Source organism: Ips typographus, linkage group LG10 (assembly GCF_016097725.1).
Source record: "Ips typographus isolate SLU linkage group LG10, UJ_Ityp_2.0, whole genome shotgun sequence".
Taxonomy (NCBI): Eukaryota; Metazoa; Arthropoda; class Insecta; order Coleoptera; family Curculionidae; genus Ips; species Ips typographus.
The window spans coordinates 3,406,608-3,434,483 of record NC_138431.1 but is presented as its reverse complement, the minus strand read 5'-3'; the positions used below and the strand labels follow the sequence as shown (position 1 = coordinate 3,434,483).

The 27,876-nt window shown below is 35.1% G+C and overlaps 1 protein-coding gene across 2 annotated transcripts; it reads right to left on the bottom strand.

Annotated features, from left to right (window-relative positions):
• Positions 1-54: 54 nt before the first annotated feature.
• Positions 55-27,812, bottom strand: LOC145735009 (uncharacterized). 2 transcript variants are annotated; one of them, XM_081988700.1, is made up of 10 exons: positions 27,510-27,811; positions 22,659-22,745; positions 22,520-22,594; positions 6,238-6,565; positions 5,643-5,777; positions 5,386-5,432; positions 5,197-5,313; positions 1,037-1,195; positions 478-639; positions 55-417 (listed from the first exon to the last, which is right to left on the bottom strand). In XM_081988700.1, the coding sequence occupies exons 1-10, from the start codon at positions 27,666-27,668 to the stop codon at positions 127-129; spliced, it is 1,560 nt and encodes a 519-aa protein (XP_081844826.1). In that variant the 5' UTR covers positions 27,669-27,811; the 3' UTR covers positions 55-126. The 2 variants fall into 2 exon arrangements, with proteins under 2 accessions (XP_081844826.1, XP_081844827.1); XM_081988701.1 differs by lacking the exons at positions 22,520-22,594; positions 22,659-22,745 and having other exon boundaries at positions 27,510-27,812.
• Between the last annotated feature and the right edge of the window lie 64 nt (positions 27,813-27,876).

Genomic DNA, 27,876 nt, shown 5'->3' with positions numbered 1-27,876 from the left:
CAACTTTAAGTCAAAATTGCACGGCCTACGCGATGGTAAAAAAAAACATCTGAATAACAGTCAAATTATTTATTTTTTAATTCATAAATTAGTGATAAAAAAAGACAAAAAAAACAAAAGTTAAAATTATTTAAACATTAAAGCCACGCCCATCCTTTTCGAGTCGGAATACTTGTAGTACGGTTCGTATTTGTGCGCGACTGCGCAACTGACAGTTGCCTTCAATTGTTTTTGCACGAAATACTCGACATCTCCTAAACCGTGCCACCGGAAATCGAAATGGACCAATCGCGTGCCGTAAACCACGTGATAGGCCAGGAAAATGGCGGCGGCCGCTAAAAACGACGATTCCAATATACAGTACGTTCCAGACAAACTGGCGCACTCGAGCACGAATTTGCTCGCGAATTTCAGTAGCTGCAACACAATGACGTCATGACCGCAATTCGCTTTGATTTTTACTATAATAAATCTTACTTCGTCGTTGTCGCGTTTCGCGCGCACCAGATAATAGTAGAGAAAGTCGAGCGGGTCCGCCATTTTGAAACAAAAGTCAATTAACCTCAAAATGTCTCGCTCCATGCGCAGAACGGCCGTTTTGCAGTAGTCGCCGTTGAATAGTAAAGCAATTTTAGACGCCTAAATGCAAAAACAAAACAATAACTTGATACAGTACGATTCATGTGTCTTTGCGTGCACGCCACTTTTTACACTGTTGCCAATTCTACCGAATTTATTATCACTTCTTATGGTTTTTTTTGTACAAACTGTACAGGGTGGACTAATAAAGCATTGTTTTAGATACATTTTGGTAAAAAAATCCACTCTGTAACTGTCATACAACCAGACTTACGGCCTGTCAAAGTAGACAGTGCTTTTTCCTGTCACTTTGACATTTCCTAGCTTGAAACTGTCACCAAACAATTTTTTCGGACAAACTTAGCTACATTTTGGTAAAAAACAGTTTATGGAATAATCGTAGTAATCGTGAATGACGTGCGCGCAAAGTACCGTGAACCGCACTGTATGTACTTACCACGAGTATCCCCGGACCGTGATACTTTTCGGCCAACCACAAACAAACAATGGCGGCCAATCGGTACGTCTTTATCTTTAGAGTGAGACCGAGAACGGAGTAATCGAATACTCGGACCGCAGTGAAATAGACCGATTCCGGGAAATTCTTCAACGGATACTGGAAAATCGCATAGTAATCGTCATAATATAGGCAAAATCAAAGTAAATTAAAATGACGTCACAACCCCACAGGAAAAAAAACAAAACGACCTAACCACCAAATAATTCCACCAAACAAGATCACGTGACATTTCGCCTTGTCAATATTGAGAGTAGATTTGACGTGTGACAGCTGTCAAAATCACAAAATGGCATTAAATATTATTATGATAGTCATCTTGAACGTTTTCGGCGTAAAATAAACTCACAGCTTTGACAGCTGTCAAAAACCTTTGACGTTTGTGACAGCTGTCAAACATTGAAAGGTAAAATTATTGTTTAAAATGTCTGTCAGAACAACCCTAACCCAATTTTTCAACGTTAAATAGATCCGATGTTTGACAGCTGTCAAAACTATGATAATACTTTGTACAAAATTTGACACTTGACAGGTTTATCATCACGTTAAATTTATTTGTCGGTTAAATAAGCTTAAATAATCCTTAAAACCTCTTAAGCTCGGTTTGCACCATTTTTCACTGGAGATATTAAGGGGCTTAACCACCTCCAGGTAAGTTTAACCGGAACCGTAAAAACTGGCTTAAAATAAGTTAAAATGTCAAAATTAACTAACAAAGGAGATTTCAAGGTTTTGTGACGTTCTAAGGCTCGGTTTACACCATTTTTCAGTGGATATATTAAAGGGTTTAACCACCTCCAGGTAAGTTTAACTGGAACCTTAAAAACTGCGTTAAAATAAGTCAAAATGACAAAATTAACTAACAAAGGAGGTTTCAAGGTTTTGTGACGTTCTAAGGCTCGATTTACACCATTTTTCAGTGGAGATATTAAAGGGTTTAACCACCTCCAGGTAAGTTTAACCGGAACCTTAAAAACTGGCTTAAAATAAGTCAAAATGTCAAAATTAACTAACAAAGAAGGTTTAAAGGTTTTGTGACGTTCTAAGGCTCGGTTTACACCATTTTTCAGTGGAGATATTAAGGGGCTTAACCACCTCCAGGTAAGTTTAGCCGGAACTTTAAAAACTGCCTTAAAATAAGTCAAAATGACCAAATTAACTAACAAAGGAGGTTTCAAGGTTTTGTGACGTTCTAAGGCTCGGTTCACACCATTTTTCAGTAGAGATATTAAGGGGCTTAACCACCTCCAGGTAAGTTTAGCCGGAACCGTAAAAACTGGCTTAAAATAAGTCAAAATGACAAAATTAACTAACAAAGGAGATTTCAAGGTTTTGTGACGTTCTAAGACTCGGTTTACACCATTTTTCAGTGGAGATATTAAAGGGTTTAACCACCTCCAGATAAGTTTAACCGGAACCTTAAAAACTGGCTTCAAATAAGTCAAAATGTTAAAATTAACTAACAAAGGAGATTTCAAGGTTTTGTGACGTTCTAAGGCTCGGTTTACACCATTTTTCACTGGAGATATTAAGGGGCTTAACCACCTCCAGGTAAGTTTAACCGGAACCTTAAAAACTGCCTTAAAATAAGTCAAAATGTCAAAATTAACTAACAAAGGAGATTTCAAGGTTTTGTGACGTTCTAAGGCTCGGTTTACACCATTTTTCACTGGAGATATTAAAGGGTTTAACCACCTCTAGGTAAGTTTAACCGGAACTTTAAAAACTGCGTTAAAATAAGTCAAAATGACAAAATTAACTAACAAAGGAGGTTTCAAGGTTTTGTGACGTTCTAAGGCTCGATTTACACCATTTTTCAGTGGAGATATTAAAGGGTTTAACCACCTCCAGGTAAGTTTAACCGGAACCTTAAAAACTGGCTTAAAATAAGTCAAAATGTCAAAATTAACTAACAAAGAAGGTTTAAAGGTTTTGTGACGTTCTAAGGCTCGGTTTACACCATTTTTCAGTGGAGATATTAAGGGGCTTAACCACCTCCAGGTAAGTTTAGCCGGAACTTTAAAAACTGCCTTAAAATAAGTCAAAATGACCAAATTAACTAACAAAGGAGGTTTCAAGGTTTTGTGACGTTCTAAGGCTCGGTTCACACCATTTTTCAGTAGAGATATTAAGGGGCTTAACCACCTCCAGGTAAGTTTAGCCGGAACCGTAAAAACTGGCTTAAAATAAGTCAAAATGACAAAATTAACTAACAAAGGAGATTTCAAGGTTTTGTGACGTTCTAAGACTCGGTTTACACCATTTTTCAGTGGAGATATTAAAGGGTTTAACCACCTCCAGATAAGTTTAACCGGAACCTTAAAAACTGGCTTAAAATAAGTCAAAATGTCAAAATTAACTAACAAAGAAGGTTTAAAGGTTTTGTGACGTTCTAAGGCTCGGTTTACACCATTTTTCACTGGAGATATTAAGGGGCTTAACCACCTCCAGGTAAGTTTAACCGGAACCGTAAAAACTGGCTTAAAATAAGTTAAAATGTCAAAATTAACTAACAAAGGAGATTTCAAGGTTTTGTGACGTTCTAAGGCTCGGTTTACACCATTTTTCACTGGAGATATTAAGGGGCTTAACCACCTCCAGGTAAGTTTAACCGGAACCGTAAAAACTGGCTTAAAATAAGTTAAAATGTCAAAATTAACTAACAAAGGAGATTTCAAGGTTTTGTGACGTTCTAAGGCTCGGTTTACACCATTTTTCAGTAGAGATATTAAAGGGTTTAACCACCTCCAGGTAAGTTTAGCCGAAACCGTAAAAACTGGCTTAAAATAAGTCAAAATGTCAAAATTAACTAACAAAGAAGGTTTAAAGGTTTTGTGACGTTCTAAGGCTCGGTTTACACCATTTTTCAGTGGTTATACTAAAGGGTTTAACCACCTCCAGGTAAGTTTAACCGGAACTTTAAAAACTGCCTTAAAATAAGTCAAAATGACAAAATTATTTAACAAAGAAGATTTAAAGGTTTTGTGACGTTCTAAGGCTCGGTTTACACCATTTTTCAGTAGAGATATTAAAGGGTTTAACCACCTCCAGGTAAGTTTAACTGGAACCTTAAAAACTGCCTTAAAATAAGTCAAAATGACAAAATTATTTAACAAAGAAGGTTTAAAGGTTTTGTGACGTTCTAAGGCTCGGTTTACACCATTTTTCAGTGGTTATACTAAAGGGTTTAACCACCTCCAGGTAAGTTTAACCGGAACTTTAAAAACTGCCTTAAAATAAGTCAAAATGACAAAATTATTTAACAAAGAAGATTTAAAGGTTTTGTGACGTTCTAAGGCTCGGTTTACACCATTTTTCAGTAGAGATATTAAAGGGTTTAACCACCTCCAGGTAAGTTTAACTGGAACCTTAAAAACTGCCTTAATATAAGTCAAAAACGTTTAAGTTTTAAAAAAATTCATAACCTAATAAATCGGTAAAATTAGACTGAGTTGGGAGAATCTAAGAAAAATCACGTGATCTGTCAGTGTTGAAGTTTTTGACAACTGCCAGGAATTATTCAAAATGGGCCATATCTCCGTTATTTGACAAAATATCAAAAAAGTGCAAAGAGGGAAAGTTGTAGGGAATTTCATCCTCTACAACATTGCTTCTATCCACTTTTTCCTTAGAAAGTCTCCCTAGGGAAATATTCGGCAAAAACTGTCCCTAAGGAACAAAAGTGCTTTAAAGTAGTTACTTGTCCGTTCAACCAATCATATCTCCGTTATTTGACAAAATATCAAAAAAGTGTAAAGAAGACAAGTTGTAGGGAACATTATTCTCTACAACATTGCTTCTATGTACTTTTTCCCTATAGGGTCACCCTAGGGAAATATTCGGCAAAAACTGTCCCTAATGAACAAAAGTGCTTTAAAGTAGTTATTTGTCCGGTCAACCAGTCATAACTCCGTTATTTAACAAAATATCAAAAAAGTGTAAAGAAGACAAGTTGTAGGGAACTTCATTCTCTACAACATTGCTTCTATGCACTTTTTCCCTAGAAGGTCACCCTAGGGAAATATTTCCCAAAAACCGACACACACGACTTTGTGACGTGATCTCAATTTAGTTTGATTTTTCCTATATATGTCACTTACCGCTGTCATTAGCCAGTTCAAAGTGAGAGCGCGCGCTTCCGTGTCGATTTTCGTTTGAATCCACTCCTTTCTCAGTCTCAATTTGTCATTAATCCCATAAGAATAGTCTATTATGTTCTACAGGGCGATTCAAAAAATATACAATATTAAAATAAACAATTTTTTTGATTTTTTTTCAAAAAGTTTTACCTCGATGTAATCAGGAGTGTACAGTAGCGGGAATTTAATTTGTTTTCCTGCAACAAAAAACAAAACATTTGAAGATTTTTGACAGCTGTCAAAAATTAATTTTTTTGACAACGACCAATTTTTATTTGTTTTGACGTTTCACATTTTTTTACTCCCGTTGACAGTAATTATTATTTTAAAATTTTTGACAACTGTCAAACTTTTGACGTCTGTCATTTTGATTTTTTTGACAACTGTTCGTAACGCGATTAACTCACTCTGACTGTGTTGTGTCCGTAAAGTGCTTTTGACTGCCGGAATCCTGCCGGAGTTAGCAACTTTTGGCTTCAAATCCCTACTAAATGCTGTCTTCCTTGTTGCTGCTTCTTCTTCAGGTTTTTCTTTATTTAATTCTGCAGAAAATAACAAAGTTTTACACGTTTAGAGTGGAGGAATCGGTTGAAATCACGATTGAACTGGCTAATTGCCCAAATATTTCAAACGAAGACGAATTGAGAAAAGAAGAACAGAAGAATGAGTTTAAATGATTGAACTGGCTTGTGGCCCAGATATTTAAAAAGAAGACGAACCGAGTGGAAGAATGCGTTTAAATGATTGAACTGACTAACTGACAAAGTGCACCAAACTGCTCTAACTCCACTTTGACTGAGAGTAGCTCCGTTATTTGAAGAGCTACAAAAAAGTCTAAATAACAAAAATTGTAGGAAATTTCATTCTCTAGAAGATTGTATAAAGGTATATTTGCTCTCAGAGGCCTCCTTAAGCAATTAACAAGGCAAAAAGAAGACGAACTAAGAAAAGAAGACTAGAAGAATGTAACAAACAGAAAAAAACTATTTTTTCATTACTTACCCTTAAAATAATCAGCAGCATTCACAAACTGAGTGTCCTGATCACAATCGAACGGGGACGCTCTTTTTACGTTAATGTTACGTTCGTTCAAATGTTGTTTTGACGTAACCGTGTTGCGTACAAACGAAGCAGCGACGCTGAGACAAGTTTCGTGAGTTATAGTCACAAAACTCTGATCGGGCAACGTTGCCGCTTCATCCAAAATGTGCGGAGTCGTCTCCTTGGAATAATTTGACACGTAACCGGAAGATTCGCTGGATGCGGACTGGAAAAGTGCTTTTTTGACAGTTGAAGCTGCGCCACGTTTAATCGGAATGTGCGTACTAAGCTGCAAAGAAAATATTACGTCATACCAACAAAATGACTGACAGCTGTCAAATATTTAGTGCAGCTACCGCGCTTTGACAGCCGTCAAAATTTTGAGCTTAATATTGCCGCTTTCAAATAAGTCAAACAGAGAAACATTTTAGTCGATAAGTCACAAAATGTCAAAGTTATCAACGTCAAATTTGGTCACGTGGCTGGACACGTCAATAGGAAACTTTTTGCAGATTAGGCATTTCTGACTAAATCCACAAGTTTTTGAGATATCGAGGTAGGGTAACATTTTGACAGTTTGACAGAATTTGTCTAGGAAATTTAATGAGGATTTCAAAAATGTGCCTGAAAACATGATTCGGTCACTACAAATGGGTTTTACAGACGATTTTGTCGCAGACTGTCCTTAAAACTGTGTTTATGTCATTTGACAGTTTAACACCGCTTTTCCCGCTGACTGTACCCAATTTTGTAATGTTTTTCATGTTATTGGTTAGGAAATTTAATACGGATTCCAAAAATGTGCTTAAAAATGTGATCCGGTCACTACAAATGAGTTTTACAGACGATTTTGTCGCAGACTGTCTTTAAAACTGTGTTTCTATCACTTGACAGTTTAACACCGCTTTTCTCGCTGACTGTACCCAATTTTGTAATGTTTTTTATGTTATTGGATAGGAAATCTAATGAGGATTCCAAAAATGTGCTTAAAAATGTGATCCGGTAACTACAAATGGGTTTTACAGACGATTTTGTCGTAGACTGTCTTTAAAACTGTATTTCTGTCATTTGACAGTTTGACACCGCTTTTCTCCCTGACTGTACCCAATTTTGAAGTGTTTTTTCATGTTATTGGATAGGAAATTTAATGAGGATTCCAAAAATGTGCTTAAAAATGTGATCCGGTCACTACAAATGGGTTTTACAGACAATTTTGTCGCAGACTGCCTTTAACACTGTATTTCTGTCATTTGACAGTTTGACACCGCTTTTCTCCCTGACTGTACCCAATTTTGAAATGTTTTTTCATGTTATTGGATAGGAAATTTAATGAGAATTCCAAAAATGTGCTTAAAAATGTAATCCGGTATCTACAAATGGGTTTTACAGACAATTTTGTCGTAGACTGTCTTTAAAACTGTATTTCTATCATTTGACAGTTTGACACCGCTTTTCTCCCTGACTGTACCCAATTTTGTAATGTTTTTCATGTCATTGGATAGGAAATTTAATGAGGATTCCAAAAATGTACTTAAAAATGTGATCCGGTCACTACAAATGGGTTTTACAGACGATTTTGTCGCAGACTGTCTTTAAAACTGTGTTTCTGTCACTTGACAGTTTAACACTGCTTTTCCCGCTGACTGTACCCAATTTTTTAATTTTTTCATGTTATTGGATAGGAAATTTAATGAAGATTCCAAAAATGTGCTTAAAAATGTGATCCGGTCACTACAAATGGGTTTTACAGACGATTTTGTCGCAGACTGTCTTTAAAACTGTGTTTCTGTCACTCGACAGTTTAACACCGCTTTTCTCCCTGACTGTACCCAATTTTGAAATGTTTTTTCATGTTATTGGATAGGAAATTTAATGAGAATTCCAAAAATGTGCTTAAAAATGTAATCCGGTATCTACAAATGGGTTTTACAGACGATTTTGTCGTAGACTGTCTTTAAAACTGTATTTCTGTCATTTGACAGTTTGACACCGCTTTTCTCCCTGACTGTACCCAATTTTGAAGTGTTTTTTCATGTTATTGGATAGGAAATTTAATGAGGATTCCAAAAATGTGCTTAAAAATGTGATCCGGTCACTACAAATGGGTTTTACAGATAATTTTGTCGTAGACTGTCTTTAAAACTGTATTTCTATCATTTGACAGTTTGACACCGCTTTTCTCCCTGACTGTACCCAATTTTGAAGTGTTTTTTCATGTTATTGGATAGGAAATTTAATGAGAATTCCAAAAATGTGCTTAAAAATGTAATCCGGTATCTACAAATGGGTTTTACAGACAATTTTGTCGTAGACTGTCTTTAAAACTGTATTTCTATCATTTGACAGTTTGACACCGCTTTTCTCCCTGACTGTACCCAATTTTGTAATGTTTTTCATGTCATTGGATAGGAAATTTAATGAGGATTCCAAAAATGTACTTAAAAATGTAATCCGGTCACTACAAATGGGTTTTACAGACGATTTTGTCGCAGACTGTCTTTAAAACTGTGTTTCTGTCACTTGACAGTTTAACACTGCTTTTCCCGCTGACTGTACCCAATTTTTTAATTTTTTCATGTTATTGGAGAGGAAATTTAATGAAGATTCCAAAAATGTGCTTAAAAATGTGATCCGGTCACTACAAATGGGTTTTACAGACGATTTTGTCGCAGACTGTCTTTAAAACTGTGTTTCTGTCACTTGACAGTTTAACACTGCTTTTCCCGCTGACTGTACCCAATTTTTTAATTTTTTCATGTTATTGGATAGGAAATTTAATGAAGATTCCAAAAATGTGCTTAAAAATGTGATCCGGTCACTACAAATGGGTTTTACAGACGATTTTGTCGCAGACTGTCTTTAAAACTGTGTTTCTGTCACTCGACAGTTTAACACCGCTTTTCTCCCTGACTGTACCCAATTTTGAAATGTTTTTTCATGTTATTGGATAGGAAATTTAATGAGAATTCCAAAAATGTGCTTAAAAATGTAATCCGGTATCTACAAATGGGTTTTACAGACGATTTTGTCGTAGACTGTCTTTAAAACTGTATTTCTGTCATTTGACAGTTTGACACCGCTTTTCTCCCTGACTGTACCCAATTTTGAAGTGTTTTTTCATGTTATTGGATAGGAAATTTAATGAGGATTCCAAAAATGTGCTTAAAAATGTGATCCGGTCACTACAAATGGGTTTTACAGATAATTTTGTCGTAGACTGTCTTTAAAACTGTATTTCTATCATTTGACAGTTTGACACCGCTTTTCTCCCTGACTGTACCCAATTTTGTAATGTTTTTCATGTCATTGGATAGGAAATTTAATGAAGATTCCAAAAATATGCTTAAAAATGTAATCCGGTATCTACAAATGGGTTTTACAGACAATTTTATCGCAGACTGTCTTTAAAACTGTGTTTCTGTCATTTGACAGTTTGACACCGCTTTTCCCGCTGACTGTACCCAATTTTGTAATGTTTTTCATGTTATTGGTTAGGAAATTTAATAAGGATTCCAAAAATGTGCTTAAAAATGTGATCCGGTCACTACAAATGGGTTTTACAGACGATTTTGTCGCAGACTGTCTTTAAAACTGTGTTTCTGTCACTCGACAGTTTAACACCGCTTTTCTCCCTGACTGTACCCAATTTTGAAATGTTTTTTCATGTTATTGGATAGGAAATTTAATGAGAATTCCAAAAATGTGCTTAAAAATGTAATCCGGTATCTACAAATGGGTTTTACAGACGATTTTGTCGTAGACTGTCTTTAAAACTGTATTTCTGTCATTTGACAGTTTGACACCGCTTTTCTCCCTGACTGTACCCAATTTTGTAATGTTTTTCATGTTATTGGATAGGAAATTTAATGAGAATTCCAAAAATGTGCTTAAAAATGTAATCCGGTATCTACAAATGGGTTTTACAGACAATTTTGTCATAGACTGTCTTTAAAACTGTATTTCTGTCATTTGACAGTTTGACACCGCTTTTCTCCCTGACTGTACCCAATTTTGAAATGTTTTTTCATGTTATTGGTTAGGAAATTTAATAAGGATTCCAAAAATGTGCTTAAAAATGTGATCCGGTCACTACAAATGGGTTTTACAGACGATTTTGTCGCAGACTGTCTTTAAAACTGTGTTTCTGTCACTCGACAGTTTAACACCGCTTTTCTCCCTGACTGTACCCAATTTTGAAATGTTTTTTCATGTTATTGGTTAGGAAATTTAATAAGGATTCCAAAAATGTGCTTAAAAATGTGATCCGGTCACTACAAATGGGTTTTACAGACGATTTTGTCGCAGACTGTCTTTAAAACTGTGTTTCTGTCACTCGACAGTTTAACACCGCTTTTCTCCCTGACTGTACCCAATTTTGAAATGTTTTTTCATGTTATTGGATAGGAAATTTAATGAGAATTCCAAAAATGTGCTTAAAAATGTAATCCGGTATCTACAAATGGGTTTTACAGACGATTTTGTCGTAGACTGTCTTTAAAACTGTATTTCTGTCATTTGACAGTTTGACACCGCTTTTCTCCCTGACTGTACCCAATTTTGTAATGTTTTTCATGTTATTGGATAGGAAATTTAATGAGAATTCCAAAAATGTGCTTAAAAATGTAATCCGGTATCTACAAATGGGTTTTACAGACAATTTTGTCATAGACTGTCTTTAAAACTGTATTTCTGTCATTTGACAGTTTGACACCGCTTTTCTCCCTGACTGTACCCAATTTTGTAATGTTTTTTATGTTATTGGATAGGAAATTTAATGAGGATTCCAAAAAGGTATTTAAAACTGTGATCCGGTCACTACAAATGGGTTTTACAGACGATTTTATCGCAGACTGTCTTTAAAACTGTGTTTCTATCACTTGACAGTTTAACACCGCTTTTCTCTCTGACTGTACCCAATTTTGTAATGTTTTTTCATGTTATTGGATAGGAAATCTAATGAGGATTCCAAAAATGTGCTTAAAAATGTGATCCGGTAACTACAAATGGGTTTTACAGACGATTTTGTCGTAGACTGTCTTTAAAACTGTATTTCTGTCATTTGACAGTTTGACACCGCTTTTCTCCCTGACTGTACCCAATTTTGAAATGTTTTTTCATGTTATTGGATAGGAAATTTAATGAGAATTCCAAAAATGTGCTTAAAAATGTAATCCGGTATCTACAAATGGGTTTTACAGACGATTTTGTCGCAGACTGTCTTTAAAACTGTGTTTCTGTCACTCGACAGTTTAACACCGCTTTTCTCCCTGACTGTACCCAATTTTGAAATGTTTTTTCATGTTATTGGATAGGAAATTTAATGAGAATTCCAAAAATGTGCTTAAAAATGTAATCCGGTATCTACAAATGGGTTTTACAGACGATTTTGTCGTAGACTGTCTTTAAAACTGTATTTCTGTCATTTGACAGTTTGACACCGCTTTTCTCCCTGACTGTACCCAATTTTGTAATGTTTTTCATGTTATTGGATAGGAAATTTAATGAGAATTCCAAAAATGTGCTTAAAAATGTAATCCGGTATCTACAAATGGGTTTTACAGACAATTTTGTCATAGACTGTCTTTAAAACTGTATTTCTGTCATTTGACAGTTTGACACCGCTTTTCTCCCTGACTGTACCCAATTTTGTAATGTTTTTTATGTTATTGGATAGGAAATTTAATGAGGATTCCAAAAAGGTATTTAAAACTGTGATCCGGTCACTACAAATGGGTTTTACAGACGATTTTATCGCAGACTGTCTTTAAAACTGTGTTTCTATCACTTGACAGTTTGACACCGCTTTTCTCCCTGACTGTACCCAATTTTGTAATGTTTTTCATGTTATTGGATAGGAAATCTAATGAGGATTCCAAAAATGTGCTTAAAAATGTGATCCGGTAACTACAAATGGGTTTTACAGACGATTTTGTCGTAGACTGTCTTTAAAACTGTATTTCTGTCATTTGACAGTTTGACACCGCTTTTCTCCCTGACTGTACCCAATTTTGAAGTGTTTTTTCATGTTATTGGATAGGAAATTTAATGAGGATTCCAAAAATGTGCTTAAAAATGTGATCCGGTCACTACAAATGGGTTTTACAGACAATTTTGTCGCAGACTGCCTTTAACACTGTATTTCTGTCAGTTGACAGTTTGACACCGGTTTTCTCCCTGACTGTACCCAATTTTGTAATTTTTTTCATGTTATTGGATAGGAAATTTAATGAAGATTCCAAAAATATGCTTAAAAATGTGATCCGGTATCTACAAATGGGTTTCACAGACAATTTTGTCGTAGACTGTCTTTAAAACTGTATTTCTATCATTTGACAGTTTGACACCGCTTTTCTCCCTGACTGTACCCAATTTTGAAGTGTTTTTTCATGTTATTGGATAGGAAATTTAATGAGGATTCCAAAAATGTGCTTAAAAATGTGATCCGGTCACTACAAATGGGTTTTACAGACAATTTTGTCGCAGACTGCCTTTAACACTGTGTTTCTGTCAGTTGACAGTTTGACAACGGTTTTCTCCCTGACTGTACCCAATTTTGAAGTGTTTTTTCATGTTATTGGTTAGGAAATTTAATACGGATTCCAAAAATGTGCTTAAAAATGTGATCCGGTCACTACAAATGAGTTTTACAGACGATTTTGTCGCAGACTGTCTTTAAAACTGTGTTTCTATCACTTGACAGTTTAACACCGCTTTTCTCTCTGACTGTACCCAATTTTGTAATGTTTTTTATGTTATTGGATAGGAAATTTAATGAGGATTCCAAAAAGGTATTTAAAACTGTGATCCGGTCACTACAAATGGGTTTCACAGACAATTTTGTCGTAGACTGTCTTTAAAACTGTATTTCTATCATTTGACAGTTTGACACCGCTTTTCTCCCTGACTGTACCCAATTTTGAAGTGTTTTTTCATGTTATTGGATAGGAAATTTAATGAGGATTCCAAAAATGTGCTTAAAAATGTGATCCGGTCACTACAAATGGGTTTTACAGACAATTTTGTCGCAGACTGCCTTTAACACTGTGTTTCTGTCAGTTGACAGTTTGACAACGGTTTTCTCCCTGACTGTACCCAATTTTGAAGTGTTTTTTCATGTTATTGGTTAGGAAATTTAATACGGATTCCAAAAATGTGCTTAAAAATGTGATCCGGTCACTACAAATGAGTTTTACAGACGATTTTGTCGCAGACTGTCTTTAAAACTGTGTTTCTATCACTTGACAGTTTAACACCGCTTTTCTCGCTGACTGTACCCAATTTTGTAATGTTTTTTATGTTATTGGATAGGAAATTTAATGAGGATTCCAAAAAGGTATTTAAAACTGTGATCCGGTCACTACAAATGGGTTTTACAGACGATTTTATCGCAGACTGTCTTTAAAACTGTGTTTCTATCACTTGACAGTTTAACACCGCTTTTCTCTCTGACTGTACCCAATTTTGTAATGTTTTTTCATGTTATTGGATAGGAAATCTAATGAGGATTCCAAAAATGTGCTTAAAAATGTGATCCGGTCACTACAAATGGGTTTTACAGACAATTTTGTCGCAGACTGCCTTTAACACTGTATTTCTGTCATTTGACAGTTTGACACCGCTTTTCTCCCTGACTGTACCCAATTTTGAAGTGTTTTTTCATGTTATTGGATAGGAAATTTAATGAGAATTCCAAAAATGTGCTTAAAAATGTAATCCGGTATCTACAAATGGGTTTTACAGACAATTTTGTCGTAGACTGTCTTTAAAACTGTATTTCTATCATTTGACAGTTTGACACCGCTTTTCTCCCTGACTGTACCCAATTTTGTAATGTTTTTCATGTCATTGGATAGGAAATTTAATGAGGATTCCAAAAATGTACTTAAAAATGTAATCCGGTCACTACAAATGGGTTTTACAGACGATTTTGTCGCAGACTGTCTTTAAAACTGTGTTTCTGTCACTTGACAGTTTAACACTGCTTTTCCCGCTGACTGTACCCAATTTTTTAATTTTTTCATGTTATTGGATAGGAAATTTAATGAAGATTCCAAAAATGTGCTTAAAATGTGATCCGGTCACTACAAATGGGTTTTACAGACGATTTTGTCGCAGACTGTCTTTAAAACTGTGTTTCTGTCACTTGACAGTTTAACACTGCTTTTCCCGCTGACTGTACCCAATTTTTTAATTTTTTCATGTTATTGGATAGGAAATTTAATGAAGATTCCAAAAATGTGCTTAAAAATGTGATCCGGTCACTACAAATGGGTTTTACAGACGATTTTGTCGCAGACTGTCTTTAAAACTGTGTTTCTGTCACTCGACAGTTTAACACCGCTTTTCTCCCTGACTGTACCCAATTTTGAAATGTTTTTTCATGTTATTGGATAGGAAATTTAATGAGAATTCCAAAAATGTGCTTAAAAATGTAATCCGGTATCTACAAATGGGTTTTACAGACGATTTTGTCGTAGACTGTCTTTAAAACTGTATTTCTGTCATTTGACAGTTTGACACCGCTTTTCTCCCTGACTGTACCCAATTTTGAAGTGTTTTTTCATGTTATTGGATAGGAAATTTAATGAGGATTCCAAAAATGTGCTTAAAAATGTGATCCGGTCACTACAAATGGGTTTTACAGATAATTTTGTCGTAGACTGTCTTTAAAACTGTATTTCTATCATTTGACAGTTTGACACCGCTTTTCTCCCTGACTGTACCCAATTTTGTAATGTTTTTCATGTCATTGGATAGGAAATTTAATGAAGATTCCAAAAATATGCTTAAAAATGTAATCCGGTATCTACAAATGGGTTTTACAGACAATTTTATCGCAGACTGTCTTTAAAACTGTGTTTCTGTCATTTGACAGTTTGACACCGCTTTTCCCGCTGACTGTACCCAATTTTGTAATGTTTTTCATGTTATTGGTTAGGAAATTTAATAAGGATTCCAAAAATGTGCTTAAAAATGTGATCCGGTCACTACAAATGGGTTTTACAGACGATTTTGTCGCAGACTGTCTTTAAAACTGTGTTTCTGTCACTCGACAGTTTAACACCGCTTTTCTCCCTGACTGTACCCAATTTTGAAATGTTTTTTCATGTTATTGGATAGGAAATTTAATGAGAATTCCAAAAATGTGCTTAAAAATGTAATCCGGTATCTACAAATGGGTTTTACAGACGATTTTGTCGTAGACTGTCTTTAAAACTGTATTTCTGTCATTTGACAGTTTGACACCGCTTTTCTCCCTGACTGTACCCAATTTTGTAATGTTTTTCATGTTATTGGATAGGAAATTTAATGAGGATTCCAAAAATATGCTTAAAAATGTAATCCGGTATCTACAAATGGGTTTTACAGACAATTTTGTCGCAGACTGCCTTTAAAACTGTATTTCTGTCATTTGACAGTTTGACACCGCTTTTCTCCCTGACTGTACCCAATTTTGAAGTGTTTTTTCATGTTATTGGATAGGAAATTTAATGAGGATTCCAAAAATGTACTTAAAAATGTGATCCGGTCACTACAAATGGGTTTTACAGACGATTTTGTCGCAGACTGTCTTTAAAACTGTGTTTCTGTCACTTGACAGTTTGACACCGCTTTTCTCCCTGACTGTACCCAATTTTGTAATGTTTTTCATGTCATTGGATAGGAAATTTAATGAGGATTCCAAAAATATGCTTAAAAATGTAATCCGGTATCTACAAATGGGTTTTACAGACGATTTTGTCGCAGACTGTCTTTAAAACTGTGTTTCTGTCACTCGACAGTTTAACACCGCTTTTCTCCCTGACTGTACCCAATTTTGAAATGTTTTTTCATGTTATTGGTTAGGAAATTTAATAAGGATTCCAAAAATGTGCTTAAAAATGTGATCCGGTCACTACAAATGGGTTTTACAGACGATTTTGTCGCAGACTGTCTTTAAAACTGTGTTTCTGTCACTCGACAGTTTAACACCGCTTTTCTCCCTGACTGTACCCAATTTTGAAATGTTTTTTCATGTTATTGGATAGGAAATTTAATGAGAATTCCAAAAATGTGCTTAAAAATGTAATCCGGTATCTACAAATGGGTTTTACAGACGATTTTGTCGTAGACTGTCTTTAAAACTGTATTTCTGTCATTTGACAGTTTGACACCGCTTTTCTCCCTGACTGTACCCAATTTTGTAATGTTTTTCATGTTATTGGATAGGAAATTTAATGAGAATTCCAAAAATGTGCTTAAAAATGTAATCCGGTATCTACAAATGGGTTTTACAGACAATTTTGTCATAGACTGTCTTTAAAACTGTATTTCTGTCATTTGACAGTTTGACACCGCTTTTCTCCCTGACTGTACCCAATTTTGTAATGTTTTTTATGTTATTGGATAGGAAATTTAATGAGGATTCCAAAAAGGTATTTAAAACTGTGATCCGGTCACTACAAATGGGTTTTACAGACGATTTTATCGCAGACTGTCTTTAAAACTGTGTTTCTATCACTTGACAGTTTAACACCGCTTTTCTCTCTGACTGTACCCAATTTTGTAATGTTTTTTCATGTTATTGGATAGGAAATCTAATGAGGATTCCAAAAATGTGCTTAAAAATGTGATCCGGTAACTACAAATGGGTTTTACAGACGATTTTGTCGTAGACTGTCTTTAAAACTGTATTTCTGTCATTTGACAGTTTGACACCGCTTTTCTCCCTGACTGTACCCAATTTTGAAATGTTTTTTCATGTTATTGGATAGGAAATTTAATGAGAATTCCAAAAATGTGCTTAAAAATGTAATCCGGTATCTACAAATGGGTTTTACAGACGATTTTGTCGCAGACTGTCTTTAAAACTGTGTTTCTGTCACTCGACAGTTTAACACCGCTTTTCTCCCTGACTGTACCCAATTTTGAAATGTTTTTTCATGTTATTGGATAGGAAATTTAATGAGAATTCCAAAAATGTGCTTAAAAATGTAATCCGGTATCTACAAATGGGTTTTACAGACGATTTTGTCGTAGACTGTCTTTAAAACTGTATTTCTGTCATTTGACAGTTTGACACCGCTTTTCTCCCTGACTGTACCCAATTTTGTAATGTTTTTCATGTTATTGGATAGGAAATTTAATGAGAATTCCAAAAATGTGCTTAAAAATGTAATCCGGTATCTACAAATGGGTTTTACAGACAATTTTGTCATAGACTGTCTTTAAAACTGTATTTCTGTCATTTGACAGTTTGACACCGCTTTTCTCCCTGACTGTACCCAATTTTGTAATGTTTTTTATGTTATTGGATAGGAAATTTAATGAGGATTCCAAAAAGGTATTTAAAACTGTGATCCGGTCACTACAAATGGGTTTTACAGACGATTTTATCGCAGACTGTCTTTAAAACTGTGTTTCTATCACTTGACAGTTTGACACCGCTTTTCTCCCTGACTGTACCCAATTTTGTAATGTTTTTCATGTTATTGGATAGGAAATCTAATGAGGATTCCAAAAATGTGCTTAAAAATGTGATCCGGTAACTACAAATGGGTTTTACAGACGATTTTGTCGTAGACTGTCTTTAAAACTGTATTTCTGTCATTTGACAGTTTGACACCGCTTTTCTCCCTGACTGTACCCAATTTTGAAGTGTTTTTTCATGTTATTGGATAGGAAATTTAATGAGGATTCCAAAAATGTGCTTAAAAATGTGATCCGGTCACTACAAATGGGTTTTACAGACAATTTTGTCGCAGACTGCCTTTAACACTGTATTTCTGTCAGTTGACAGTTTGACACCGGTTTTCTCCCTGACTGTACCCAATTTTGTAATTTTTTTCATGTTATTGGATAGGAAATTTAATGAAGATTCCAAAAATATGCTTAAAAATGTGATCCGGTATCTACAAATGGGTTTCACAGACAATTTTGTCGTAGACTGTCTTTAAAACTGTATTTCTATCATTTGACAGTTTGACACCGCTTTTCTCCCTGACTGTACCCAATTTTGAAGTGTTTTTTCATGTTATTGGATAGGAAATTTAATGAGGATTCCAAAAATGTGCTTAAAAATGTGATCCGGTCACTACAAATGGGTTTTACAGACAATTTTGTCGCAGACTGCCTTTAACACTGTGTTTCTGTCAGTTGACAGTTTGACAACGGTTTTCTCCCTGACTGTACCCAATTTTGAAGTGTTTTTTCATGTTATTGGTTAGGAAATTTAATACGGATTCCAAAAATGTGCTTAAAAATGTGATCCGGTCACTACAAATGAGTTTTACAGACGATTTTGTCGCAGACTGTCTTTAAAACTGTGTTTCTATCACTTGACAGTTTAACACCGCTTTTCTCTCTGACTGTACCCAATTTTGTAATGTTTTTTATGTTATTGGATAGGAAATTTAATGAGGATTCCAAAAAGGTATTTAAAACTGTGATCCGGTCACTACAAATGGGTTTCACAGACAATTTTGTCGTAGACTGTCTTTAAAACTGTATTTCTATCATTTGACAGTTTGACACCGCTTTTCTCCCTGACTGTACCCAATTTTGAAGTGTTTTTTCATGTTATTGGATAGGAAATTTAATGAGGATTCCAAAAATGTGCTTAAAAATGTGATCCGGTCACTACAAATGGGTTTTACAGACAATTTTGTCGCAGACTGCCTTTAACACTGTGTTTCTGTCAGTTGACAGTTTGACAACGGTTTTCTCCCTGACTGTACCCAATTTTGAAGTGTTTTTTCATGTTATTGGTTAGGAAATTTAATACGGATTCCAAAAATGTGCTTAAAAATGTGATCCGGTCACTACAAATGAGTTTTACAGACGATTTTGTCGCAGACTGTCTTTAAAACTGTGTTTCTATCACTTGACAGTTTAACACCGCTTTTCTCGCTGACTGTACCCAATTTTGTAATGTTTTTTATGTTATTGGATAGGAAATTTAATGAGGATTCCAAAAAGGTATTTAAAACTGTGATCCGGTCACTACAAATGGGTTTTACAGACGATTTTATCGCAGACTGTCTTTAAAACTGTGTTTCTATCACTTGACAGTTTAACACCGCTTTTCTCTCTGACTGTACCCAATTTTGTAATGTTTTTTCATGTTATTGGATAGGAAATCTAATGAGGATTCCAAAAATGTGCTTAAAAATGTGATCCGGTCACTACAAATGGGTTTTACAGACAATTTTGTCGCAGACTGCCTTTAACACTGTATTTCTGTCATTTGACAGTTTGACACCGCTTTTCTCCCTGACTGTACCCAATTTTGAAGTGTTTTTTCATGTTATTGGATAGGAAATTTAATGAGAATTCCAAAAATGTGCTTAAAAATGTAATCCGGTATCTACAAATGGGTTTTACAGACAATTTTGTCGTAGACTGTCTTTAAAACTGTATTTCTATCATTTGACAGTTTGACACCGCTTTTCTCCCTGACTGTACCCAATTTTGTAATGTTTTTCATGTCATTGGATAGGAAATTTAATGAGGATTCCAAAAATGTACTTAAAAATGTAATCCGGTCACTACAAATGGGTTTTACAGACGATTTTGTCGCAGACTGTCTTTAAAACTGTGTTTCTGTCACTTGACAGTTTAACACTGCTTTTCCCGCTGACTGTACCCAATTTTTTAATTTTTTCATGTTATTGGATAGGAAATTTAATGAAGATTCCAAAAATGTGCTTAAAATGTGATCCGGTCACTACAAATGGGTTTTACAGACGATTTTGTCGCAGACTGTCTTTAAAACTGTGTTTCTGTCACTTGACAGTTTAACACTGCTTTTCCCGCTGACTGTACCCAATTTTTTAATTTTTTCATGTTATTGGATAGGAAATTTAATGAAGATTCCAAAAATGTGCTTAAAAATGTGATCCGGTCACTACAAATGGGTTTTACAGACGATTTTGTCGCAGACTGTCTTTAAAACTGTGTTTCTGTCACTCGACAGTTTAACACCGCTTTTCTCCCTGACTGTACCCAATTTTGAAATGTTTTTTCATGTTATTGGATAGGAAATTTAATGAGAATTCCAAAAATGTGCTTAAAAATGTAATCCGGTATCTACAAATGGGTTTTACAGACGATTTTGTCGTAGACTGTCTTTAAAACTGTATTTCTGTCATTTGACAGTTTGACACCGCTTTTCTCCCTGACTGTACCCAATTTTGAAGTGTTTTTTCATGTTATTGGATAGGAAATTTAATGAGGATTCCAAAAATGTGCTTAAAAATGTGATCCGGTCACTACAAATGGGTTTTACAGATAATTTTGTCGTAGACTGTCTTTAAAACTGTATTTCTATCATTTGACAGTTTGACACCGCTTTTCTCCCTGACTGTACCCAATTTTGTAATGTTTTTCATGTCATTGGATAGGAAATTTAATGAAGATTCCAAAAATATGCTTAAAAATGTAATCCGGTATCTACAAATGGGTTTTACAGACAATTTTATCGCAGACTGTCTTTAAAACTGTGTTTCTGTCATTTGACAGTTTGACACCGCTTTTCCCGCTGACTGTACCCAATTTTGTAATGTTTTTCATGTTATTGGTTAGGAAATTTAATAAGGATTCCAAAAATGTGCTTAAAAATGTGATCCGGTCACTACAAATGGGTTTTACAGACGATTTTGTCGCAGACTGTCTTTAAAACTGTGTTTCTGTCACTCGACAGTTTAACACCGCTTTTCTCCCTGACTGTACCCAATTTTGAAATGTTTTTTCATGTTATTGGATAGGAAATTTAATGAGAATTCCAAAAATGTGCTTAAAAATGTAATCCGGTATCTACAAATGGGTTTTACAGACGATTTTGTCGTAGACTGTCTTTAAAACTGTATTTCTGTCATTTGACAGTTTGACACCGCTTTTCTCCCTGACTGTACCCAATTTTGTAATGTTTTTCATGTTATTGGATAGGAAATTTAATGAGGATTCCAAAAATATGCTTAAAAATGTAATCCGGTATCTACAAATGGGTTTTACAGACAATTTTGTCGCAGACTGCCTTTAAAACTGTATTTCTGTCATTTGACAGTTTGACACCGCTTTTCTCCCTGACTGTACCCAATTTTGAAGTGTTTTTTCATGTTATTGGATAGGAAATTTAATGAGGATTCCAAAAATGTACTTAAAAATGTGATCCGGTCACTACAAATGGGTTTTACAGACGATTTTGTCGCAGACTGTCTTTAAAACTGTGTTTCTGTCACTTGACAGTTTGACACCGCTTTTCTCCCTGACTGTACCCAATTTTGTAATGTTTTTCATGTCATTGGATAGGAAATTTAATGAGGATTCCAAAAATATGCTTAAAAATGTAATCCGGTCACTACAAATGGGTTTTACAGACGATTTTGTCGCAGACTGTCTTTAAAACTGTGTTTCTGTCACTTGACAGTTTAACACTGCTTTTCCCGCTGACTGTACCCAATTTTTTAATTTTTTTCATGTTATTGGATAGGAAATTTAATGAAGATTCCAAAAATATGCTTAAAAATGTAATCCGGTATCTACAAATGGGTTTTACAGACAATTTTATCGCAGACTGTCTTTAAAACTGTGTTTCTGTCATTTGACAGTTTGACACCGCTTTTCCCGCTGACTGTACCCAATTTTGTAATGTTTTTCATGTTATTGGTTAGGAAATTTAATAAGGATTCCAAAAATGTGCTTAAAAATGTAATCCGGTATCTACAAATGGGTTTTACAGACGATTTTGTCGCAGACTGTCTTTAAAACTGTGTTTCTGTCACTTGACAGTTTAACATCGCTTTTCTCTCTGACTGTACCCAATTTTATAATTTTTTTCATGTTATTGGATAGGAAATTTAATGAGGATTCCAAAAATGTGCTTAAAAATGTGATCCGGTCCCTACAAATCTCCATAAAAAATCGAAAAGTCATCCAGCAACATTTTGATTCATTTTTGATCACACAAACTGTCAAAGTTATCAACGTCAAATTTGGTCACGTGACTGTACAGACTACTAGAAAGCTTTTTGCAAATTAGGCATTTTCGGCTAAATCCGCAGGTTTTTGAGATATTGAGGCGACAAATACATTTCGTGTTTTTGTAGTAGTCCTGACAGTCCAATCTGGTGACGTTTTGTTGTGTCAGTCCACTCTAGTGCTTCGTTACGTCACAGCAATTTAATTTGACTTTCACTGTACGGCTTTTTAGGTCAAAAAGGTTAAAAAATCACCTTTTTTATGGAACACTCTGTATGTAACTTACCTGAACTTTGGTAGTTACTTTGCAGCAAGGTTTCGAGGCGGACGACGTGGATTTGGACCGGAATTTCAACGGTTCCTTAAAAGGGGGAAAAAACAGAAAAAAAGTGAATAAAATAACCGAAAAAATTGTGAATTTTTACCGAAATTTGCGATGGAGGATTCAACTTGGAGTGGCTCGACGGTTTCGAACATTGAGCATTACAGTGTACTTGCAGATGCACCGATTTCTACCAACAAAATTTAATTTTGACGACTAATTACGTCACTAAGAAAATGACAGCTGTCAAATTTAGTTGCAACTACGTGAGAACGACAGCTGTCAAAAATTTCAGCTCAATCAGAGCGACAGTTTCCGAGATATCCGTCAGTAAGTTGTAGTAGACATATTTAGGAAGCGACTGTAAGTACATTTTGAAAACTGCTGACTGCAGTCAAGTGACAGCTGTCAAATTTAGGAGCGTTACTGTGTTAAGTAAGCTTGACAGCTGTCAGAAAAATTTCAGATTCCTGCGTGTGACAGTTTCTGAGATATCGAGTCGTTTTAAAATCGATGTTGTGCTTACACAGTAAATTTTGAAAATTTCCAGTTGCAGCCAAGTGACAGCTGTCAAAATTACTACACCTACTGTGCTAGGTTATATTGACAGCTGTCAAAAATTTCAGCTCAATCAGAGTGACAGTTTCTGAGATATCGGTCAGAATCAGTCATATATCAGTCTTAGGAGAGCTTGACAGCTGTCAAAAATTTGAGCTTACTGCGTGTGGCAGTTTCTGAGATATCCAGTTATTTTGACCACCACAAATTCTCTTTTGACCACCACAAATTCTCTTTTGACCACCCTGTATAGTGTTTTTTTCTCAAAATGTCAAATAACCAAGTAATTTACTGTTAAATCAGAGTTGTTTGAATTTGACAGTTTTCACTTTGACAGCCCATAACTCTGTTATTTTGACAGTTACAGGGTGGTTCAATATACCAATTTGTAGCTCTTGATATTCTCTTTTGACCACCCTGTATAGCATTTTTTCCTAAAATGTCGAATAACCGAGTCATTTACTATTAAATCTGAGTTGTTTGCTGTAAAGTTTGAATTTGACAGTTTTCACTTTGACAGCCCATAACTCTGTTATTTTAAAAGTTACAGGGTGGTTCAATATATGAATTTTTAGCTCTTGACATTCTCTTTTGACCACCCTGTATAGCGTTTTTTCCTAAAATGTCAAATAACCGAGTTACTTGCTGTAAAGTTTCAGTTTGACAGTTTTCACTTTGACAGCCCATAACTCTGTTATTTTGACAGTTACAGGGTGGTTCAATATACCAATTTGTAGCCCTTGAAATTCTCTTTTGACCACCCTGTAGTGTTTTTTCTTAAAATGTCGAATAACCGAGTCATTTACTGTTAAAACTGAGTTGTTTGCTGTAAAGTTTGAATTTGCCAGTTTTCATTTTGTCAACCCATAACTCTGTTAATTTGACAGTTACAGGGTGGTCCAATATACCAAATTGTAGCTATTGAAATTCTCGTTTGAACACCCTGTATAGTGTTTTTTCCTAAAATATCAAATAACCAAGTTATTTGCTGTAAAGTTTCAGTTTGACAGTTTTCACTTTGTCAGCCCATAACTCTGTTATTTTGACAGTTACAGGGTGGTTCAACATACCAATTTGTAGCTCTTGAAATTCTCTTTTGACCACCCTGTATAGTGTTTTTTCTTAAAATGTCGAATAACCGAGTCATTTACTGTTAAATCTGAGTTGTTTGCTGTAAAGTTTGAATTTGACAGTTTTCACTTTGACAGCCCATAACTCTGTTATTTTGACAGTTACAGGGTGGTTCAATATACCAATTTGTAGCCCTTGAAATTCTCTTTTGACCACCCGGTATAGTGTTTTTTCCTAAAATGTCGAATAACCGAGTCATTTACGGTTGAAACCCAGTTGTTTGCTGTAAAGTTTGAATTTGACAGTATTCTCTTTGACAGCCCATAACTCCGTTATTTTGACAGTTACAGGGTGGTTCAATATACCAATTTGTAGCTCTTCAAATTCTCTTTTGACCACCCTGTGTAGTGTTTTTCTTGAAATGTCGAAAAACCGAGTCATTTACTGTTAAAACTGAGTTGTTTGCTGTAAAGTTTGAATTTGACAGTTTTCACTTTGTCAGCCCATAACTCTGTTATTTTCACAGTTACAGGGTGGTCAAATATACCAATTTGTAGCCCTTAAAATTCTCTTTTGAACATCCTGTATAGTGTTTTTTCCTAAAATGTCGAATAACCGAGTCATTTACTGTTAAAACCGAGTTGTTTGCTGTAAAGTTTGAATTTGACAGTTTTCACTTTAACGGCCCATAACTCTGTTATTTTGACAGTTACAGGGTGGTTCAATATACCAATTTGTAGCTCTTCAAATTCTCTTTTGACCACCCTGTATAGCGTTTTTTCCTAAAATGTCAAATAACCGAGTTACTTGCTGTAAAGTTTCAGTTTGACAATTTTCACTTTGACAGCCCATAACTCTGTTATTTTGACAGTTACAGGGTGGTTCAATATACCAATTTGTAGCCCTTGAAATTCTCTTTTGACCACCCTGTAGTGTTTTTTCTTAAAATGTCGAATAACCGAGTCATTTACTGTTAAAACTGAGTTGTTTGCTGTAAAGTTTGAATTTGCCAGTTTTCATTTTGTCAACCCATAACTCTGTTAATTTGACAGTTACAGGGTGGTCCAATATACCAAATTGTAGCTATTGAAATTCTCGTTTGAACACCCTGTATAGTGTTTTTTCCTAAAATATCAAATAACCAAGTTATTTGCTGTAAAGTTTCAGTTTGACAGTTTTCACTTTGTCAGCCCATAACTCTGTTATTTTGACAGTTACAGGGTGGTTCAACATACCAATTTGTAGCTCTTGAAATTCTCTTTTGACCACCCTGTATAGTGTTTTTTCTTAAAATGTCGAATAACCGAGTCATTTACTGTTAAATCTGAGTTGTTTGCTGTAAAGTTTGAATTTGACAGTTTTCACTTTGACAGCCCATAACTCTGTTATTTTGACAGTTACAGGGTGGTTCAATATACCAATTTGTAGCCCTTGAAATTCTCTTTTGACCACCCGGTATAGTGTTTTTTCCTAAAATGTCGAATAACCGAGTCATTTACGGTTGAAACCCAGTTGTTTGCTGTAAAGTTTGAATTTGACAGTATTCTCTTTGACAGCCCATAACTCCGTTATTTTGACAGTTACAGGGTGGTTCAATATACCAATTTGTAGCTCTTCAAATTCTCTTTTGACCACCCTGTGTAGTGTTTTTCTTGAAATGTCGAAAAACCGAGTCATTTACTGTTAAAACTGAGTTGTTTGCTGTAAAGTTTGAATTTGACAGTTTTCACTTTGTCAGCCCATAACTCTGTTATTTTCACAGTTACAGGGTGGTCAAATATACCAATTTGTAGCCCTTAAAATTCTCTTTTGAACATCCTGTATAGTGTTTTTTCCTAAAATGTCGAATAACCGAGTCATTTACTGTTAAAACCGAGTTGTTTGCTGTAAAGTTTGAATTTGACAGTTTTCACTTTAACGGCCCATAACTCTGTTATTTTGACAGTTACAGGGTGGTTCAATATACCAATTTGTAGCTCTTCAAATTCTCTTTTGACCACCCTGTATAGCGTTTTTTCCTAAAATGTCAAATAACCGAGTTACTTGCTGTAAAGTTTCAGTTTGACAATTTTCACTTTGACAGCCCATAACTCTGTTATTTTGACAGTTACAGGGTGGTTCAATATACCAATTTGTAGCCCTTGAAATTCTCTTTTGACCACCCTGTAGTGTTTTTTCTTAAAATGTCGAATAACCGAGTCATTTACTGTTAAAACTGAGTTGTTTGCTGTAAAGTTTGAATTTGCCAGTTTTCATTTTGTCAACCCATAACTCTGTTAATTTGACAGTTACAGGGTGGTCCAATATACCAAATTGTAGCTATTGAAATTCTCGTTTGAACACCCTGTATAGTGTTTTTTCCTAAAATATCAAATAACCAAGTTATTTGCTGTAAAGTTTCAGTTTGACAGTTTTCACTTTGTCAGCCCATAACTCTGTTATTTTGACAGTTACAGGGTGGTTCAACATACCAATTTGTAGCTCTTGAAATTCTCTTTTGACCACCCTGTATAGTGTTTTTTCTTAAAATGTCGAATAACCGAGTCATTTACTGTTAAATCTGAGTTGTTTGCTGTAAAGTTTGAATTTGACAGTTTTCACTTTGACAGCCCATAACTCTGTTATTTTGACAGTTACAGGGTGGTTCAATATACCAATTTGTAGCCCTTGAAATTCTCTTTTGACCACCCTGTATAGTGTTTTTTCTTAAAATGTCGAATAACCGAGTCATTTACTGTTAAATCTGAGTTGTTTGCTGTAAAGTTTGAATTTGACAGTTTTCACTTTGACAGCCCATAACTCTGTTATTTTGACAGTTACAGGGTGGTTCAATATACCAATTTGTAGCCCTTGAAATTCTCTTTTGACCACCCGGTATAGTGTTTTTTCTTAAAATGTCGAATAACCGAGTCATTTACTGTTAAATCTGAGTTGTTTGCTGTAAAGTTTGAATTTGACAGTATTCTCTTTGACAGCCCATAACTCCGTTATTTTGACAGTTACAGGGTGGTTCAATATACCAATTTGTAGCTCTTCAAATTCTCTTTTGACCACCCTGTATAGCGTTTTTTCCTAAAATGTCAAATAACCGAGTTACTTGCTGTAAAGTTTCAGTTTGACAATTTTCACTTTGACAGCCCATAACTCTGTTATTTTCACAGTTACAGGGTGGTTCAATATACCAATTTGTAGCCCTTGAAATTCTTATTTGACTACCCTGTAGTGTTTTTTCCTAAAATGTGGAATAAGTGACTGGAAAAAACTTTTTTAAACAAACCTAACCACAATTTTCACTGCAAAAAAAGCGAAATTTTCTGGATCTTACCTTCGAATCTTGCTCTGCAGATAACTGATAATTTCTCGTTGTATCACCCTGTATATTAGCCAAAGCGGGTCGATCCGATTTCCTGCTCACTTTGACGCACGGACATCCGCTCACCACAATTTTCACGTTTTCCTTGTCGATTTTCGCAAGTTTGTGCATGTTTAAACAATAAAAAACACTTAAAAACTAACAAACAAATTAAATTAACGATTATTCCTCCCAAAGACGGTCAAAACGGTCCAAAAACTGCTAAAATACGCTTTAAAACCGAACAATTTGGACAGGAATGCTTTCGAACCACTTTTTTGCAAACATTCCGTATAAAAAGCAAATTTTTGTTTGTTTACCGTACAAATCATTGGCGTAG